The sequence below is a fragment of the Myzus persicae genome, unplaced genomic scaffold (assembly GCF_001856785.1).
Source record: "Myzus persicae strain clone G006 unplaced genomic scaffold, MPER_G0061.0, whole genome shotgun sequence".
In the NCBI taxonomy this organism is placed as follows: Eukaryota; Metazoa; Arthropoda; class Insecta; order Hemiptera; family Aphididae; genus Myzus; species Myzus persicae.
In genome coordinates this window covers 1,110-22,578 of record NW_019104029.1, presented here as the reverse complement: position 1 = coordinate 22,578, position 21,469 = coordinate 1,110, and the positions used below count along the sequence as shown (strand labels likewise).

Sequence of the window (21,469 nt, the reverse complement as noted above, 5' to 3'; positions counted from 1 at the left end):
TTCCTAATTTTCATATTTTTTACTTGATTTATACAATGTAATACTTGTGGTTGAATGATGATATATGATGAAAATACCCTAAGTTTAAAAGTGTAAGTTAGTCTGCCATATCCCAGACACATAAAAATCTTGCATTTAATTTTCCAAATCCATAGTACTTGTTAGTTATTACTAGTGTTGTTTACTAAATCCAATTGCCCATTGTATTTGAATCATTTTTTGAATTAACAAATTCAGTTTTTAGAAACCTAAGATTGAATTAACTTGTTTGTTCAAGATTTGTGTATAAAATGTTCAAACCGAACTAAAAATATTAAATGACCATAATTAAAAATAAATTATTGTATTTTATATTGTTGAGGGCAGCTTAAGTGCTCTAATATTCTATCACTACACCTAAAGTTAAATAATGCAATAGAAACCAGACAGCTGCATACTATGTTCACATATTATCATTAAAACAGTTAAAGATATATTTGTTTAATGGTATAAAAATAAAATATCAAGCAACACATATTTTTGGAAATCTACGAGGTTATATGTACAAATGTTTAATGTATATGTTTATGCAATGATGTAAATAATAGCATGACACTACATAATAATGATATGTCATAATAATTACTATTATATTGTATCAGACGATACAATTATATAATTTTCAGTATTTATGATTATATTAGTAAGGAAGTTTGAGATTTATCGATTACTTACATTAAATACTAAGTATTTATTTGAGTAAGCACTATTTCATTAATCTAATATCCCAATTAGTTTTCTACTACTCTATATTTTTCTTAAAAATATGGTACCACCTAATTTGCTGAACCTTCAGGCCATATCATCATAATAAATTATAGATCTTATGATTTGTGTGACAGATGATTCATATAGGTATTTTAAATTCTAGACTAGATTTCTATGGAAATATTGTTAAGCTGATAATTAATTTCATAGAAATTAGCAATTAAAACAGTGTTTCAACCTGTGGTTGCGACCCAAAATTGAGTCGTAAAATATTTTTTTATGTCTTGTTATGTAAATTAATAACAATAGGAACATAAAAAATGAATTTAAATATAAGTATAATCTTTATATTTAATAGAGCTAAGTTTTAAAAAAAATGTATATTTGTTGGTTGCTATAACAAAAAGGTTGAGAAACAGATTTAAAGTAGGTATGATAGCGAAGGAGAAAATATGATGAAAATATACAATTAAAACAATATAATTATAATAATAGCAAGATTGTTTTATATCAAACAAGAAACGTATACTGACATACTGTACAATACTTTATTCAGGTAATTAAAATATATGATAGTTGAAATCAATATATTTATTTATTTATTTAAAACATTATGGGCAAAGACCAATTACATATTACATGTTATATATTGTATATTCAACAAAAATATAACAATAAATACCTATTATTTGTAATACATGAATAAAACAGGTACAGTTAATGTGTCTCTAACACGAGTTATTTTATGTGTAAATTGGTTAAAATAAATTTAATTATTATAATATTCATCTTATGAATACAAAATAGTCAGTATAATACATTAAAAAAAATTACAAAAATGTGTGCCTAGTTATAAAATAAACAATTATTTGTATTCTAAGTTCTGAACTTTGGCCAAGAGATCTCCTAAAATAGGGGGAAAAACAATTCTGAAGTTCTGTTAATGAAAGGTCTCCTCTTCTTCACGTTAATATCTTCTATATTGTTATCCTTATTACTAATTGATTTTTATTGTAAAACAGATTGAATATATTTGAATAAAAAAACAAGTTTCGAACTTTTGATTTGAAATTTTAATGTTGATTTATATTTAAATATTTCATATTGTTCTTAAATATTCAATAGCTTGATGTATAAATAATTTTTTCATACTCTCGGAATGTAAAAAAAAATATTACCACACAATTGCAGTCATAACTTGTGGGAATAATATACATGATATTGTACGATACATGTTTATGATTATCACGTCATATACCAATAACTTGACAGATTTCTGATAATTGTTTAACCCTTTTAAACTAAAAAGGTAATTTTACCTTATGCCTTTGAATGTGGACTTTTTTCCTTTATTGCTACGCCTTTTTGGTTTAACTTGTTCATCATCAATATCATTTTTAGATTCGTCATAAGAGGTCTTAAAACCTTCCTGTATACGCTGTCGAGCTATTCGAGAACTATTTCTACTACTATAAGAATAAGTGCTTTGGTGAGGATTCATACACAATGCTAAATGCTTAGATAATAAAAGACACTTCACTGGTACAAAACATTTGGGACAATCAACTTCCTGAGTTGGTTTAGTGATATTCAAATGTTCGGCCATATGTACTAAGGTTGGAGTATGACAATGACTTCTGTAATTAGAATCAAATCGTCTTGGATCAAGAACCCTTAATTTTAATTCCTTATGAATATTAAATATAGTTTCACACAGCAGCTCATCAATGATTAAAGTTACTGATTTTGTAACTTTAGGAGTGAAACGGCTTAAGATAGACTCCTTAATAGCTCTTAATTCTAAAATACGACTACTTTCTTCTTCATTGCAGTCTTCTTTATTGCAGTCTTCTTTTTTTTTATCATCTTCTTCGTATGACAAATGAATACGCATACCATTATTTTCCATTTATAATGATTTAAAGGATCTGAAAAGTAAAACAAACGTCATTCATGTTTTTCAAGGTTTTTCAAATTGAACGTGAACGAGGTTTAAATTTTAATGAATTTGAACAATTTTTAAGACGCTCAATTTATTTTTCACTTAATAAATACATGTTTGAAATATATTAGTTGATTATATTTTTTGATAACGTGTTCACATTCGTTTGTAAAAAACACAAAAGTGAGCATGAACAAGCTCCTTTTATGGCTAAACATTAACAAATTCAATTTTTTAGTGAATGTTATAAATACTGAATTTGCACTTACAGCCTCTTATTGACGTGTCCGCAATCAAAATAAAAATAAAACCTGTTATTCATATAGAATTGGAATTTTTAATGGGTCACAAAATGCACGGCAGAGCAGGGTGTCATTTGTATAAAATTTTAATTGGATGATTATTTACATAATATTTTATTTGAATAAATTATTATTCGGATGATTTTTTCTCAATTATTCGAATAAAAAATATTTGAATGATTTTCAACTGATTATTTGGAAAAAAAATTTTTCAACTACGATTATTCAAATTAAACATTATAAGACTTAATTTTAAACATATTTATTCAAATAACTGTAGTTGAAAATTATTTGAATATTTTTTTTATTCGAATGATTGTAAAAAGATCATCAAAATATTTTTTTATTCTAATACATAATATTTATTCGAAATATATTAAGTAAACAACAATATTGTATAGTTTGAAGACTATAAACATACAATTTAGTTCTTAGCCAAAAACTTTAATTTTTTCATATGAATTTAATATATACTTCCCTTTACATAGAAAAATATATTTTATTCAGGACAATTTTACAGATTTGTTTAATCAAACAATCATAATTAAATGAAAATTAAACTGATCAGTGAGAGTAAGTATGGTGTATGTCATACGGTTTAACAATAAATTAAATAATATACTTACTTGTAATACTTGTGAAATTCGATCATTCACGAAAAAAAATTAATTTTACAGTAGCCAGACTCCAGAGCCTGATTTGATCAACAATTGGAATAATGGAATCATCAATACCTTGATCTGTATCCTATGGTTATCATCAACTCCCATTTTGTTATCAATATTTGTTATCAACAGAAAATAATAAATCATATTATTATAACATATTTACATATATTTGAGAAATAAAATATATAATTGTTAGTTGTTACTTCATTATTTCTTCAATATAAATAATTACATTTTAATATTTATGTATAATATTTATGAAACTCTTTCATTATGACTGAAGCTAGCGAAGAAAATATAGTTTTAGAAGGATTCTTGTGTCCTATATGCAAAGTTGACTTTGGTTTAGACCTTAAGTTATTTTTACATTTTCAAGAAGCTCATAGCGAAGATCAAGATCTAGTCAAATCATTTAAAGGTAAGTATGATTATTCCTGTATACACCTCAATATCCGTGTAGTAATATATATGTTTGGTAATTTTTTTTTTATTTAGATTTATTTGGTAAAGCTAAAGAAAAAATTTTGAAGAATGATATTGGGAAAAAAGAAGAACGCTATTATGTGTGGGAACCTCAAGAAATAGGTATGTTTTATTTACTCATTAGCACATTTTGTCATAATTATTCATACTATGTTTAATTAATAGGAGAAGTCCAGTCCCACTTTCAGTATTTTAAACACTGTCGGAATAAGTGGGTTGAACACTTCGTAATGGAAACAAATAAAACAGTCGTACGACTTGAAAAGTTACTCTGCAACTTACCTCAAGATCCTAATAAACGAAAAAGTATATTTTCCTAATGACATTTTTATAAAATATCAAATTAAAAAATAATATGAAATATCTGTTGTCTGTTTATAATAATATAGCTCATGAACAAACTATAGTACATTGGTTAGACGGTACAGACGTAACACGATGTCCAGATTGCACTAAGTCATTTAACATAACAAGACGACAACATCATTGTAGATTGTGTGGTTCTATTGTTTGTCATGAATGCAGCTGTTTTTTACCATTGTCTAAAGCATGTTGGTACATTTAAAAAATGATAAAAATTAATTTAATCCATGAAAAATTTAGATCCATCAAATTAAAAATTTTTTATTTTGATAGATGAAACGATTAATGAAAATGGTAAAAATCAATTGACTTCTGTAACACAGAATTCACCAAGTTTTCGTTTATGCGTTCATTGCGGACAAGTGTTAGAAAACCGCGAGCAAATCAAATACCGTGACCAAAAGCCTCTCATGTGTGACTATTATGATAAAATCGTAGAATGTCGTAATAAAATTGAAAATGATCTGTTAATTAAATTCAACCAATCATATAACCTATTAAAGTAAAATATTTACCATTAATTTTATGTACTAAATGAAAATTATGATCATTATTTTTGTTATTGTTATAGAGAAGGAGAATCCTCTTATTTGACAGAAGCCAACAAAATTAGAAGTGATATAGTTAAACTTGCTGAGACAATAGATGCCCTTAGGTCAACACTTTAAAATTTAATCATACTCATAAAATTTTATTTTATTTTATTAATTTGCGTTATTTTTATATAATTGTTGAGTAGTAATAGGATATTGAAATTGGACAATGATACAAATTCATCAAAGGTTACTACTAAAAATATTAGATTGGCTATGATACAATGTGTTCAATCAACTGTACTTGCAATACCCGCTCTTCCTTCACTGAAAGAAATTGAAGAAATTGCTCAGAGAAAACGGTAAATATATTAATATTTTTAATATTTATAATAATAATAATAATAATTTAAATGAAATTTAGAAATAATTAATGTTAAAATAAATATTTAGTGAAGCAGCCGAGGCACGTCTGCGCAATGGTCAAGACACAGATAAGCCTAAAATGAGTCCATCAGTTTCTAAGGGACACAATACACAAAAAAATGTAATTTAAAAACATGGTCAAATCATTATTTACTTGTTCATGAGAATCTGATTTTAGATGTTAAGTGTTAATATTATATATTGTTTGTATGTAAACAGGAAATTAAATTAAGACTTGAAGATGGTTGGAGTCCTATAACAAATGCTAATGTCAATTCTGACAATCCTGTGGTGGAACAGATGAACATCATAAAGAACTACATTAAACAAGCCAAAGAAGCCTACCGATTTGATGAGGTTGCAAGTCTTGAAAGGAATTTACAAGAGTTGAATGAAGAGTACTTCAAAATGCAAAATGGTAGTGGAAATATGCCAGGTTATTCTACAAAAAATTAAAACTAATTCTAGTCCAATAAAAATGGCAAATTTAATAATTATCACAAAAAAATAACATTAAAAAATATGATTATCGCTATTCGATTACTCTTATAACGTGTCTTAATATATCACAAAGAATGAATAAATATCATTATTTTCCCCATGTTTCTTTTACTTATTATTAAAAGTTTATGATAATGAGTATTATAATAATATACATTCATAAATAAAATTATTCAACTTATATCTGACAAAAAAAAAAAAAAAATAAGTCACTAATGCAATCTTATTTGTAAAATATTAAATATATATGGTTTAAAATATTAAAATTTCAAGGAATGGTAAATTTCCTCTAATTAAAATCTGGAACTGGATCACGCCAGTATATAAACTGGTTGTAGTCCAACTCTTGCATGGGTAACACGGGGAACATTTCATCCACCATTGTACTCATATAAGTATATCTGAAATAAAAATATAAGTATTATACTAAATTGTCAAAAAGTATTTCAAAAAATCTGTTAAATTTTCCTCGCATAAAGACAACATTGTTTGACTTCAGAGAAAATAAATTTTTCATTGAAATAGACGTGTTAGGTGTGTTAAAGATTAAATATAATTGCTATTTGAAGTCTGAAACATAATTACGGTTTGGTTGTTTCTTAGATACAATTTTGTATTTAATAAAATGTTTTGAGAAATATTTTAAATTTAGTTGTGGATTTCAAATCTGTTTGGTATCAACCTTTTTACTTCTGTTTAACAATTATCAATTAACAAATTAATTAAAAAACAATAAAATATATTACGCGATTTTTAAATGTCATTAATTAGTTTAGTATTATTCATTGAATAAATCATCAACACATATATGATATTGTTAATTATAAAATAATGAGTTTATAGTTTTTTTTACATATTAGATTTTTATTTAATTTACTTTATTTTTAGTTAATTTAATTTTAATTTTAAGCTGATTATTGTAATAAGGCAACCAGACAATACAAATAATTATATATTTAAATTTTGAAACTAAAAAAATATAATAATATGAGTGTTAATCATAAGCGAAAATTGAAAAACTTTTTAGAGGATGAACACTTGCCTCTATTTTTTCATAAGCTTTAATGTTGACATAAATAAAATAATATCCCCCCCCCCCCTATCATGCCAATGATGTTGATGTATTTGAAATTTGGATTATGAGTTAATTATGGTTATGCACTATTACTAAGTCCCAAAAGATTCTCATACTGACACAAGTAGCTTTTAATGATGACAAAACAATTGAGTTTTTTTTTATTACCAAACTATTGGGACCATATAATTATTCATTTGGTAACAAAAATAATTTTAGTAAAATTACAATTGATAGCATAATAGTTAACATCTCATGCATACCCCAAATATAATGACAGACCCTTACCAAATGTTTCACATTCAAAAGATGTGGTACTAATGGTATCCCTACTGCTACTGATGACGTTACAATCGTCTTCAACACGGCTTGTAACGTCATCGCCGCACGCCAATACCGGAAAAAGATCATTAACAATACAACTCTGGCCAGTATAACTGAACAAGAATAGAAGACACATGAATAGAAAAACGGAAACAAGTATTTATAGCTAAAAATAAAAGGTGAAATTATACTTACGAAGATTGGAACGTTTGAGTTAATTCGTGTTTCAATTCTCCCCTGTGATTTATTGTGAATATTCTTGATATTGGTATACCAATAGCTTGGTAAGACCAAACATCCTAAATAAATATTCAAATTAATATATTTTATTAATAAAAAAAAAATGAGTAAGACAAACATTTATTTTATTTCCATAACCAGCGTAAAATGGTTTATTTTCAGTAGGAAATAAAGCTTGAATATCTTTGAGACAAGAGATTTTGAATTCTTCAGGTTTTTTCTCGATGACTTCGCGATGAAATGCATTCAGTAAGCTAGTTGGATTTAATAGTACAGGTCCTTCTGGTAATGATAAATCTTCCTGTTTGATACTTTTTAAATAATCCCTAGTAACTCTTGATTGGCCAATAGCTCTGGCTGACAAGTATAATAATTTATAACCATTGTCTTTTATCTTTGTAAACAATTTAGCGACACCACTTTGGGCCCAATCTTTACCGACTATTGGAAGTATATGGCCCAGCACATCAGATCTATTTAATTAAATAATAATGTTATTTTATTGTAAATGAAAAATAAAATACATTTACGCTTACTTAGTAATGGTTCCATCAATGTCAGATATAACAATTTTGTCATCATACCGCCATTTGAATAAGAAACATTTGCAATGACTAGTACCTTGATAAGCCGTCGTAACACTAAATACAATTTCATTAGATCCTTCCCTTAAATTTAATTTTGCCTGAAACATAATATCTATTACTTAGCAAGTAATATTTGTATTTTTTGTCTTTGTTGGTTGTAATAGGTTGAAAATAAAAATATTACACTTTAAAATAATTCATTAAACCTCTCCCCGCCAGTGTGCTTCACTAATTAAAATACTATTACATATTATATAGCAAACTACTTAAAACTTTAATTTTGTTTGAGAAAATACAATAATATGATAATTGACACTTTTTAATACTCACAATTTGTTCAGAAGTTAATCTCAAAGTTTTTCTACATATATCATTTTTATCTTTTGACTTCAATGACAGTTTTGTAGTTTCCAACTCAAGCTCAGAATCAGTAGAACTATAGCACCGCTGTCTTTGACTACATAGAAATATTTATAAACAATTTAATTAAAATTACAAAAATAACATTTTAAAATATAAACTTACATATAGTTGGACGGTCCCAATTCATTGTCTATTTTACCATCAATTTCTGATTTAAGGCATTCGTTTATGTCATTACTATGGATAAGTTGCTCTGACAAATTATTGGAATCATTTTTTAAAATGTCAATATTTCCCTCTGTAAAATGTATATAGCATACATATATATTTTTGAAACTAAACATTAATATTTTTAAATTTTAATTCATAAATATTGGGTCTTAAAACCAGTTTTACACTCCAAAAATCAAGATTCAGTGCCTAACGTCTTTAGTGTTATTCTGGTTAAATACAAACACCAGTTTTAATGTTTTTTTTTAAATGTTAGTTACTATTCTGATTTTGTAGTGAAGGAGTTTTGTTTTAAACTGGTTTTTTCCAAGCTTTTGTTTAAGCTAAAGTTAAAATGTTGAAAATGAAACATGACTAGTTACAAACTGATTTCCAAAACCTGTTATATGCCCTTATAAATATGTACAATATACTCATATATAGCTATATATATGTATAATTATAAAGAAACATAAATACAAGATTAATCTATATTTAATCTGAAATTTGATTTACAAAAATTTTGAACATATTTAATAACGTGTAAAGTATTTACCTATTGGAGTAATTGATTTAGTATCTTTACTAGCACGACTCCAATTGAACCAAGATGTATAACCTCGATTAAGACCTTTAGTGTTCTCTGCTTGTACTTTGGCTTCAGAAAATTCATTCTATAAATGGTCATATTCATATATTAGTATTATTATTGTTCTTTATAATTTTTATTGAAATAATGATGCGTTCAATCACAAAGCTATAGGCACCTGAGGTAACAATTTTTGATATGCAGCTATTGAGATCAAATGAGGCAAAGCAGTCTGGCAACTATAAAACTTTTTATTTACGCGCACCACTAAATTAGGATTCTTCACAAGATTATTGAAATCAGAAGTGAATTCTTCATAAGAAATCTGATGCTTGGAAAACTTCTCTTCATTAATATCATTACCATTCAGAGAATCTAACTCTCCACATAAGGAAACTGATACATCACACGGTGAACTATAAAATGATGTTCAGTTAAAATCGATAAATTCTTAAATTTAAGTAATTCACTTACTTTTGGTGGAACTTTTCATCAAAATCACTATCAATTGACTTTGGTCCTTCTCTATCCATGCTTGTAGGTGAATGAGATAAAGAAGCACCTCTTCCAGATTCCACATCATCATCATCTATTTCATCACCGACTTTAACTTCTTCCTGTCTTGGTGGAGTTTGGTTGTACAAATACAATTCTAATACCTTAGGATCTAATTGATCTGTACATAAATCAGCTAAATATATTCCTCCATTCTCTGAAGAATTATGGCGAATGTGTTTAGTTTTTTTCATAAAACCCAACATATTCGCCAACATTGACCTCTGATTAGCCGCTTCTTGTTTTTTGGAAGCTTCTTGCAAATTTAATTTTGAATCATTAGAATCCAAACTATTGCGGCGTGCCGGTGGTGTAGGTAATTCTCCCCAACGCCAAAATTGATGATCACTAGAGCCATTATTCAAATCTGTTTTATTAATAGCAGATATGCCAATAAGACTCTCAACCGCTGAATTTCTGGCTCTTTGTTGAAGTTCATACTCAGTATCAGACTGAACAGCAGCACAACTATATTTCACCTCGCCGAAACTAAAAATAATATTATTACAATTAGGTAGAAATAACTTAGAATGTTTCTGAAATAACATTCTTACTTTGAACTTGGGGATGCATCTGTATCACTAAAGAAATGTAAATCATTATCCAAATATTGTTCTTGGGAACGGTCGTCATTATCTATTAAATAAGTAGGAGCGGGAAGATCACAAGATCCAAATGTGTTTCCAAGTTTCTTGGTTTCATCTTTAACCTTTCTTTTGATTACAGATTTTTTGCGGCGACGTTTACGCATTTGTGGTCGAGGTGGAGAGTCTTCAATTGGTCTAAATTTTAATGGTTGAAAATCTTGAGTAGCACCATCTACAGTTTCTGCACAAAATGTTTTTGGAACAACTTGTTCCGAGTTAATAGCATATTCTATAGTTTTTCGTCTGTAAAATCAAATTTAAGAATTAGTTTTTTTAATTATAATATTCAAAAACATATCAGTATTTTTATTCGTTTGTAGTTCTCACTCTTCATCGTCAGGTATTGGTGAGCATGCTAAATGAGGTGGTATTGTTTCAATATCATCTTCTTCTGATATTTCTTCAACAAAAAATGCTTCACCAGATTCTCCAAGTTTCATATGAAGTTGAACAGGTTCTCCATTAATTTCGATTTCAACCTAAAAATTAGTTAAACAAATATAGATTGATTAATATTGAGGTTAAAATATTTTTAAAAAGTAGACAAACAGCCTCTACTGTACATTAGGTAGGATTGAGTGTACATTTTCTTTAATTGGGTCCAGGTAATGGTTGTGTTAAAATTGAATCCAATAATTTACCCTATCATATATAAAAACACAATTCTCAACATAAATGGCTTATCTTTTTGGTAACTATGCAAAACCAAATAAATAAAATACTACAGTTTTAACTTTTAACTAATGTTTGTATTTTTTTTCCCCAATTATTTTGAAATGTACTGAGAAAATTCTACTTATGAAGTACCAAAGCACCAAAGTACAAATTAGATTCAATTTTCCAATAAAAGTCTTTCAAAGTAGATGATTAGAGCATTTTTTTGACTAAAAAAATAAATACACAATGAAGGCAACAATTAATTAATATCAGAATACAATATAAGTAAATAACTCTTATGAGATCAAGAAAGTAGCAAGATATAAATATTTTTACCTAAAAGTTGCTCACTTCATACAATTATTTATAAATCTTAGTTTCAGATAGTTATACTACTGTTAAGTCCAAACTAGAACTAACATAAAGTGTTTAGTTTTGTTCTACATTTCTAATATTTCAAAATATGTACTTGGAAAGTAAATATTTTTAATATTATATTTATTAAATAGTATATTTGTTGTCAGAGAATTTTTCTTCTTATGTATGAGTAATAACAAAAATTGCTCTTAGAATATTTAAATTACTAACAATTATTTAAGAAAAACTATTTTAATATTATTCTTAAAAACAATAATTTATACTCAAATATCTGAATTGCAAGTTAAGGTTTGTTAAGTACTGTTGTGTGTATTTAAATTTATTCGCCAATAAACTATAGCAGCAGAGGAGTAGTATAGTCAAAACAGAACCTCTGCAGTCAGTTAAACAGAAAAAAAAAGTATTGTTGTGAGTAACTTAGACATGCTTAAGATAAGCAATTTAAAAAACATCAAAAGGTTTTATATATTTTCAATATCATAAAAATAATTATGAAAATGAAACTGTTTTTCTGAAAATGTACTTGTATAAGACATAAAATAATTATAGAGCTATAAATACAATTAAGTCATTCAGTTATTGCATTTGAATATATATATATATATATTTCAATATAATATTGTATTATATATATATTGTATATTATATGTTATAATATACAACATTTCTCAATATTAATGTGAGTTACAAATTATTTAAATGTAATAATCGTTGATTAAAAAATTATTTTAAACCAATACAATAAATTATTTGTTGATCAATTGTTACTACACTAGACATTTTTCACAATTTGAATTAATAAACTAATATTTATAATTCATGTTTTCAATAGATGAATAAATACATATTTTAGCCATGGTATTAACTTGAATTACATACTTTAGTAGGTACCAATGTAATAGAAACTTTAGATAACAGAGACCACAATATTATCAATAATATTTATAACTAATGAGGATCGTGGTTTTTTTTTAAAGGTCAGCTATTGAAAACTATAAATACACAAATAAATCATAATCTTTCTACAGTATTTACAATAATTAATTATCAAAATGATTTTTTTTTTTATAAATAATTGAAAATATATAACTAACCTTTAAAAAGGTTAATAAAGAGATAAAAATCATATATTAAAAAATATATCATTTATAATTTTAAAAGGAACATAGGTAATATAAGTAAATAAGTTATAACAGTAACATTGTAGTTGAACTATCATCAAATAACTTGAGATAGCAAAAGAAACACTTGCTCCACTGAACAATGGTTTTAAACATGTCGTGGGGCCGGTCCAATGTGTGATCTACAGATTATCGTCTACCTACGATAAAATTGGATAGGTAGAAGTAAATTTACTTTAATTTAGTGGTACAATCTGTGCTGACGTGCTGTGACGTGGTTGTTGATCAGTTTTCAAAAAGACCAAAAATGGGAGGTTCTGGTTACATTGTACAGTTAGCTGAATCCCTCTTACAAGGGAAACAAAAATATAATCGAGGTCACTTATAATGAGGTGATTACGACCCATGACGATAGCTACAAAACTTCAAATGATGGAAATGAAACTCCGGTAGAAAATAACAGAAGAAATTATGGAAATAGTATACAAGGACTGTGGGTATTAATTATAATAAAAATAAAAAAATCTTTGAAATTAGATTTGGTGTCTAAGTTAAAATAAGGTTAAGAATATATTTTAATATTTTATAAAAATAATATAATCTATACCAATGGTATACAGAAAAAAGAACATTTAACTATTAATAATAATATTATTTAAAATATTTTATAATAGGTATAGGTACATAATAATATTGTAACTTCTTTACATTTTTTCATTACTAACATTTTATTAAAATTCTTTTATTTTAACTTTAACTTATCTATAACTTGGAGCTATTTTAAAAAAATAAAGAACATTCACCCTTTTAAACTGTTAAGCAATGTATATATTGTATATGTGTATACCTCTGTATACTGATAAAGGAAGTTTTACTTACTATTTTCTCTCTGCTCCGTAGCACCCCGATCTTACCAAAGCGAACATGAAACGGCGAACAAGTAAATGTGCCATCCGGCTGTTCCACCACGACAATATCGATGGCTCCGGTTAAGGTGGCCGGGTTGATCTCATTGTACACATGCCGAAAATTACTGATGAATTTCCCTAAATAATTCATCCTTTTTCCGGGCAGGCCTTGTAAACAGCAATCACTAAAATTATAACAAAAACACGAAATTAGCACGTTTAGCACAGAATGATTTATCCAGAATTATATGCATTGCTATGCGATCAGCTGAATAAAAGGTACACACTTAAAAATCTATTGATCGGTATTTTAATCCACGCGAGTAGTGACTAACTGACGAGTTGTGCACAGGCAATCGAGAACTACAAATATTTATCAAATATTAATAATAATATGCATAGGCATGAGAGTTAAAAATAACATAAAGCAACGATCGGACGATGTCTTTATAGTTTATTACGCTCGCGCGTCACGCTGATTACAGTTGTTTAGTTGTAATAGTGTTTAGATTTGAAGACGCTGAATGCCGATGATTTCGATTTCACCGAACAGCTGATTTGCACTTGACGCGCACGGCGCACAAAGGAGGAGCGATCGCAACGCGCGTTGCGTCTGTGTCAATAGTCAATGCTGTTGTAGTGTAATACTGTAACACTGAATACTCATTTTTCGCTGACCATCTCGTGTATGCTGTATTGGTGTGTACACGGAATGAAACGTCGAAACGCAACTCGCCAGTCGCCACTTGCGTCTTGCGTAGTTGCGTACCACAAGTGTTCAATACTTGAGTACCCTCTAGTGTTGGGCATTGGGCAAGCAGAGAAGGCAGCTGTGCAGACCGCGGCAGGTGAATCGGTCAAAATGAGTTGTAATAATGATATGATATTATTATTAATTATTACTTATCTAAACATTTTCCAAGGACAAAAAATGTATAATATTGATTTTATCAAATTAATATTAATTCAATGTTTGAATTAAAAATTATTGATCCGACGCGGGTGAAGCGGTAACCGTACAAAAAGCTGTTGTACACCATTTTGACAATACGTTGACAAATAAATTATCATGTTTACACTTACACCTTCGTATTACAATATAGGTATAAGAGCCCTGTAGATTGCACTAACAACCTACGTACTTATCAAAAGTCTATACGTATTACCTACATAGTACATATATTAATTATTATGTAATACGTTTTACGTAATTTATATGTATGAAAATTATTGGGTACATCGTACATGGCCCGTAGGTATTAATAATATATTAAACTCAAATTTTAATCGATGTTTTTGATTTTTACTATTTTTTTTTTTTTTACATTCATTTTGAAAATATACAATGTGGTGGGTTAATTTTAATATTAACATTGGAATATAATATTATTTACTCCAAACTTGTAACTTTTATGTTATTTTAAGGTTCTTAATAACCATCTAGGTAGGTCGTAGGCAGCTTACAATAAGTGGAGGGATGGAAAATGTGAATTATAAAAAGTGGAGGGATGACATCCCACCGTATCCCCTCCCCCACTCCAATCACTGGTCATAGGTATCTCATACGAGTAAACATGATACATGTCGATTATTGGGTCTCAAAGTCTCGTTAATATGAACAAAACTTCACAGGCTAATCCAAAATACGTGGCAATCCGGACGGACTAAAGCGTACTAACTAGGTACATACGTACAACTATGCATGGCGCGTCACAGTGCTATTCTTGTATTTTATTTTTTGAGAATTAACACCACTACATTTAAATATATATTTTCTAGTAGATCCGTCCAAGGATTTTAACAATTGTATTAGTTGTATCGTAATAATATTTTAATTAATAAAAATCAAATTTTAGATTTAAATTACACATAATAGACACGGATGGACGTCGTCTTACTTGGTTACCTCACATACAAATCACCAACAATAATAAACTCCACCTTCCTCGTCCTATAGCTGTAAAATGACTTGGATACCAAACTATTCATATACAAATTATTTGCTAACTGCTAAGACCTATTTGGATTTTGGAGACGAGGTGTAGCTAAAATCCCCAATAATCCAATACTAACCGTATTCAGATAATTTAGTTCAAAGTCTTTTGCATGTTATATAAACTCAATAAAAGCTCCATTCTAGTCATTGTAAGTCTCTAATGATTCCCTTCACAGGCCCCACGGCCCACACCGATTTAAAAAATACTCATTGACACTTAGTAGTCATCACTATTAATGAACTGGCTTAACTTCACTATAAATATTTCAATAGCTGACTATACCTCACCATTCCAATTCCAATCCACTTATAGCTAAAATCTCGTCTCTCATTAGTAACATCCCAGATAACCCCAAAAGAAGATTAAAAATACAGTTGTATTGTGTCCTGCTTATCTATACTTTTATTAATATATAAAGTTCAAAAGCTGCAAATGCATTTTTTAAATATTTTTTCCTGTGATTTAAAGTTAATTTGATGGAAATAGTTTCGTTTAAAATCAAAATTGTTCATCAACATAACCTAATTGTATCAAGTACCTTCATTCTCTTTATATTTACATTTTTTTTTCAAATATTATTTCTATAACAGTTGATCCGCCTATTATTTCGATGTTATATAAAATGCCAAAAAAAAAAATCCAGTATTGGCCACTGTACACACGAGGGGTCAAGAGATTTCGTTGTCATGTAGAAAATGAAACGAGTGCCAATAGGGCAATCCGTAATGCTGGCGAACGAATTTCGTCAACAAGAACGTCAAACACATTCTACATTACAGCTAACAGAAAAAATTGCTCTCTGTCAAAATAATATTGAGCAACGAGAAATCATTAATTTACCACAGTATCCATAATGGCTTAAAGAAATATCAGCAATTTACCGATGCTTCAATGTTCAATTGATTATGCAAATGATGCTCATGTTTCTATTGGCAGTATGAGTAAAATTTGTCAGTATGGCTAGGTAATAAAATGGCCTACTAAAGCTACCAGCCGTTGCTGCTGTACTGTGCCGGAGGAAAGTTAAATTGGACGAAATTGCACCAGAACCATTAAAAAGTTTCATTGGTGGCACTATGATAAAAATAAATAAATTATAAATTGTAATAATTAATACATGTTATGTGATTATAGTGGGGCTTGGGTTCTTCTTCACACTGAATCTAGAACATAGTACCTATACAGTCAATACACGTTGTAAATACTTTCAAGTTTCAAGTTGAATGTACTCTAATTCGGACGACTCGACTCACGAAGTATAGAAGTACGAGACATAATATACCTACTGCAGTTATTAACTAAATAGAGATTTAATATTGTTTGTGTCGCATACTCCGAAACTATCATACTGCAGAATATGAGAATATGGATATCTGATTTAAACTTCGGCAATCCAATTTTTTTTTTTTTTATAAATTATTCAAATTTCTTTTATGTTCCTCAATAAATGTTTACACGATTTCATAATTATGTGGCCACTGGCCAGTGGGAGGCACTTTGTATACATATTCTAAAAATACTTATGAACAATTTTACATAAGATAATTTCTTTAATATCATTATGGAATGCCTAAGCTAAAGTTCGCGGACCGCTAAATAAATAAATTATACATCAAACCGAACATTCCGCAGTCTATATCATTATATAACATATTGCTTATTGCGTTTAAAATTTAAATTTGATGATACGAAACAACTGTACGTTTGAGTATAAGATGACGTCTGTACTTTTCACGGATTAAGAGATAGTCTGTGGTACCTTTAGTATTATACTATTATGTATTAATTATTAATTATTTTTATCTACATAAATTATTATATATATGCATGCATATGCCATACGGCATACAGTACATTTGGTTTTTGGCTTTTGATAATGATAAATAATAATAAACATTAATAGGCATATAATAGCAGTACAATTATTATAGTACTATCTTGCTAATCGAATGAAATATGATGTAGTAACCTAAAGTATGATATTTCGGTTTATAGTTAATGATAATAAAATACACTAGGTTACAGCTGCAGCTGAGCAGTGGGTAATAAAACGACAAAATATAATGCATTAAGTTGTAAGTATATCATGTCGTAATATAATATTTGAAATTTATTTTGAAAGAATATAAGTAGATTTATTTTTTAACCGCGTAGGTAATCAGTAGAAACAATCACACTAAAAATCTATGTTTAAGATAAAATTTGTTCTAAGAAAAATAAATATTTACATAAAAACAAAAAATGACATTATATAAACCGCAATGCTGCGAATTTAAGGTTGTTGCATGTTAATCAATTTAATTCAGACATAAACAAATATACCTATAATAATGAAATATAAATCTGTATTCTGTACCTAGTCAAAAGTGGCTCAAAACGGTCTAATTCATTCCAAATATTATTGCAAAATATAAGTGTTTGCACATAAGATTTTTATTACCTACTAATTTTGTTATTCATATAAAAGCATTTATTTTTATAAATATTAATGTATTTACATTTACCACATATGAAATGGCCTGTGGGTATTATACATAGATATTCAACTATACAAAATACAAGTACATTGATACATATTAATATATTAACAAAAATAAACTATTATGGGGTATATCAATAATCAACCCTCTTGTACGTTTTATATTACATATTTTAAAAAAAGTACTTAAATGAAAAAATCACTGTTTCTACTTTAAACTTAACTATCTATGCAGAATTAAATTATATGAGAAAAATCCATCGATTAGCATCACACCTTATAAAAAAATATTACCCAAACGCTTTTTCCGCATGTTATTAAAAAACATTGCCAAACACATTATACAGTATATTTTAAACCCATTCGCTCAAACGCATTGCAATTTATACAAGAAATACAAACCGCCCTCGGCTCACAGTGGTCTGAAATTCGCGCTATAACAATGTCGCAATATACATATCGTTAAATAAAAAATGTTAGGTACAGCGATTTTACAAGTCATTAATACCCAGATGTCCACTTTTAATAACCAACTAACAATCATACACGCTGATGTAGTTTAATATTTTTGACCATTTAGTATAAAATTAAGGTAACGAGTAGCGATTTAACGGGTTACCCCTTCTGAACACGGTGTCAGACGTCAGTGTATGCATTATTACAAAGAGGGGTTCACAACTCACTGTGTCGTGTCGTGTTCGTATATACGAATATATTACGAATATATTACGAACATATACGAATATATACGAAAATATTTAATACATAGGTAACAAAATATTGGTCACACGTTACCTATGTATTAAATATACGAATAACAACACGTCACGGTGTTGTGTGAATCCGGTTTTAAAGTTAAAGACAAATGACAACATATCTAATGGAAATAAATATTGTTGTCTAATAATGTTTGGAACTTTGGAAGGTTAGTTTTCAATAAAAAAGATAATCCACTAACCCCTAACTCACTTGTATATGTCTAGCTTGGGACAAGGGCCTCAAAATGTTGATTGCTTTACTGCATTGGATTCTATCTAGTATAACGTACAGCAGTTGTACATTTGTAAAGTTGTAACCTATAGAATATGGATGGTTTTGGAGATGTATTATTACAGGTACAAAGTGAGTAATTAAGTTATATTGTTTAGTATTATTTCCTATTCATTACAATAAATATACTTATAATAGTTAGGTATATCACTTAAAGGTATTAGGTACTAATGTACTATACTCTATAGTAGGGGCGGGCAACTGGCGGCCCACGAGCTTTTTTTTCTGGCCAGAGCTACATTGGCCCTCTAGTAACTTTGAGTTGCTCATCCCTGGTTCGGCTGGTCCATAGTATATTAGTATATATTGGGTTAATATACTTAATAGTTTAATACATACAACCATTAAAAAATTTTATTCGTTTCATACCGAAATTATATCAGTGATAAGTGATTAGTACTAAATTATAAAAACAAGGCGTATTTATTTATTCAGCGTCATACGGATATACGGCAATTTATGAGGATTTATGATAGTTTATAATATACCTATAGAGTATAGGTTATAGCCTGTAGGTAAATATAGAATTGAAACAGTATACAAAAAAATAAAGGTAGTTACTATGTAAAATGTTTAAATATAATTAAGTAGTTTTATAACATTGACTTTTAACTTATAAGTTATAGCTATAGGGAGTGGATGATTTATTACATTTGTTTATAAAATCTAAATTAATGTGAAGTAAGATAGAAATTTGTTGCATTACTTAAATAATTCAAATAATCAATGTAATTTTGCATATTCTTTATATTTGTTTAATTTTTACTTGTTTGATGCCTTAATCATATTTTTATACTCAGCATGCTTTTAGTGCAATATAGTGCATATTTGAGAATTTTCGTAATACATTACGTCAAAAATTCAGTACCGTTGTAAAACTGGAAACCCCTGCGATAGTACCTAACAACTGGTTTTATTAAGTTGATACAATGAATAATGTATTAATTGTTACGATACGTATCATTTATGTCGATATTTCAGTTGTGTTCCGCGTTTTGTTTCCGCGTTCGTTTGTTTCGTTCTCGTAATCTCGTCCGAAGATGTAGTGATGAATGTCTACATTATATAAAGCTTTATATTTATTTTAAAATCCCAAAATTTCAAAACCATTGTGACTACGTAATTTTGTTTCTGAATTAATATTGTTTACTGCTGTTGGAACTGTTTTATGCTATACATTGTGTAATAAATAAATGATCGAAGGTGTCTTAAAGTGCTTCAGCATATTAATACAAATAAATATATCAAAAATTGAAAAGAAAATCATCTTCATTAATTTATTAACAAACAGCAGCTTGTTTCAAATATTACAAAAAATTATACCCTTTCATGAAAATATATTGTGTTTTGCACTTTTACGTGCAAATATACCATTAATAAAAATTAATAAGATATGTAAAACATGATATTTTTGACGAATTTACATTAAGGAAAAATGATGTTCCTGACATTAACATTTTATAATAAAATAATTCAAAAAATCCGTGACTATGGAAACAATAATATAATTTGGATAAACATTGACAAAACGACTGTCAGGGGGGGGGGGTTGATATATTACAAATATTTCTTCTTACAACCAATATTTTGGAAAAAGCCAATCACCAAAACATACATAGTATGTAAGTTGTCGGAAGGTTTTTTTTACTTCTTTGGCCTGAAAAAATATGCTGACGACTCACGGATGCTGAATATAGTGAGGGATACAAACGTCTTACAATCCTTCCCTAGTCCCTGTACTTACAATAAGTTACAGGTGACCGAAAATCTAAAATAATCTATTGAGCTCTCTGACCATTCTACGATCGCATTCTGAGCCTTATTAGAGCACGGAAAAAAAAAATGACAATTTATTTATAGTTGAAATTAATATTGTTAAATCAACTAAATATATAATAATTACAACTATTGTGTATCTGTTAAAATTACTTTTCTATTATTGTTATATAATTAGGGCATTGTTAAACAATATTATTTTTAAAACAACTACATTTATGATAAAAATAACCAATGTAAATCAGTTGGAATAATTATTACTTTCTTGAGTATTGATAAACCATTTTTTCGTTACATCAACTTATATTATGGTTGTTTTAACGAAGAAAATAGTTAAAATATTTTAACTATTTAATTTTGTAAAATCAACATAAAAAATAAAGCTAAAATAGTATTGTTCCAATATTGAATCGCGTGTAGTGTATTAGCGTTTTTAAGGTTATTTACTTATGTACAATCGTACAACGAGTTGTTTGATTTTATTTTCTGCAACCAGAAATTGTTCGTTATATTATTTTATAACTGTGTTTTACTGTGTTACTGTGCTC

General features: G+C 28.0%; 3 protein-coding genes across 5 annotated transcripts; 1 reads left to right on the top strand and 2 right to left on the bottom strand.

Annotated features, from left to right (window-relative positions):
- Positions 1-1,380: 1,380 nt before the first annotated feature.
- On the bottom strand, positions 1,381-3,742 carry LOC111037797. The gene is made up of 2 exons (XM_022320562.1): positions 3,618-3,742; positions 1,381-2,675 (listed from the first exon to the last, which is right to left on the bottom strand). The coding sequence occupies exon 2, from the start codon at positions 2,654-2,656 to the stop codon at positions 2,063-2,065; it is 594 nt and encodes a 197-aa protein (XP_022176254.1). The 5' UTR covers positions 2,657-2,675; positions 3,618-3,742; the 3' UTR covers positions 1,381-2,062.
- Positions 3,743-3,828: 86 nt separating this feature from the next.
- On the top strand, positions 3,829-6,087 carry LOC111037795 (rabenosyn-5). Its single transcript, XM_022320561.1, has 9 exons — positions 3,829-4,077; positions 4,155-4,244; positions 4,308-4,448; positions 4,532-4,693; positions 4,779-5,007; positions 5,077-5,160; positions 5,245-5,400; positions 5,492-5,585; positions 5,684-6,087. Exons 1-9 carry the CDS (start codon positions 3,933-3,935, stop codon positions 5,918-5,920), a joined length of 1,338 nt encoding a protein of 445 aa, XP_022176253.1. The 5' UTR covers positions 3,829-3,932; the 3' UTR covers positions 5,921-6,087.
- Positions 6,088-6,170: 83 nt separating this feature from the next.
- LOC111037792 (phosphatidate phosphatase LPIN3) lies at positions 6,171-14,303 on the bottom strand. 3 transcript variants are annotated; one of them, XM_022320557.1, is made up of 14 exons: positions 13,907-14,303; positions 13,591-13,804; positions 10,883-11,034; positions 10,463-10,798; positions 9,828-10,397; positions 9,619-9,769; positions 9,321-9,438; positions 8,717-8,852; positions 8,522-8,648; positions 8,141-8,289; positions 7,723-8,077; positions 7,560-7,663; positions 7,329-7,477; positions 6,301-6,366 (listed from the first exon to the last, which is right to left on the bottom strand). In XM_022320557.1, the coding sequence occupies exons 2-14, from the start codon at positions 13,768-13,770 to the stop codon at positions 6,353-6,355; spliced, it is 2,541 nt and encodes an 846-aa protein (XP_022176249.1). In that variant the 5' UTR covers positions 13,771-13,804; positions 13,907-14,303; the 3' UTR covers positions 6,301-6,352. The 3 variants fall into 3 exon arrangements, with proteins under 3 accessions (XP_022176248.1, XP_022176249.1, XP_022176247.1); XM_022320555.1 differs by having other exon boundaries at positions 9,532-9,769; positions 13,907-14,298; XM_022320556.1 differs by lacking the exon at positions 7,329-7,477 and having other exon boundaries at positions 6,171-6,366; positions 9,532-9,769; positions 13,907-14,300.
- Positions 14,304-21,469: the final 7,166 nt, after the last annotated feature.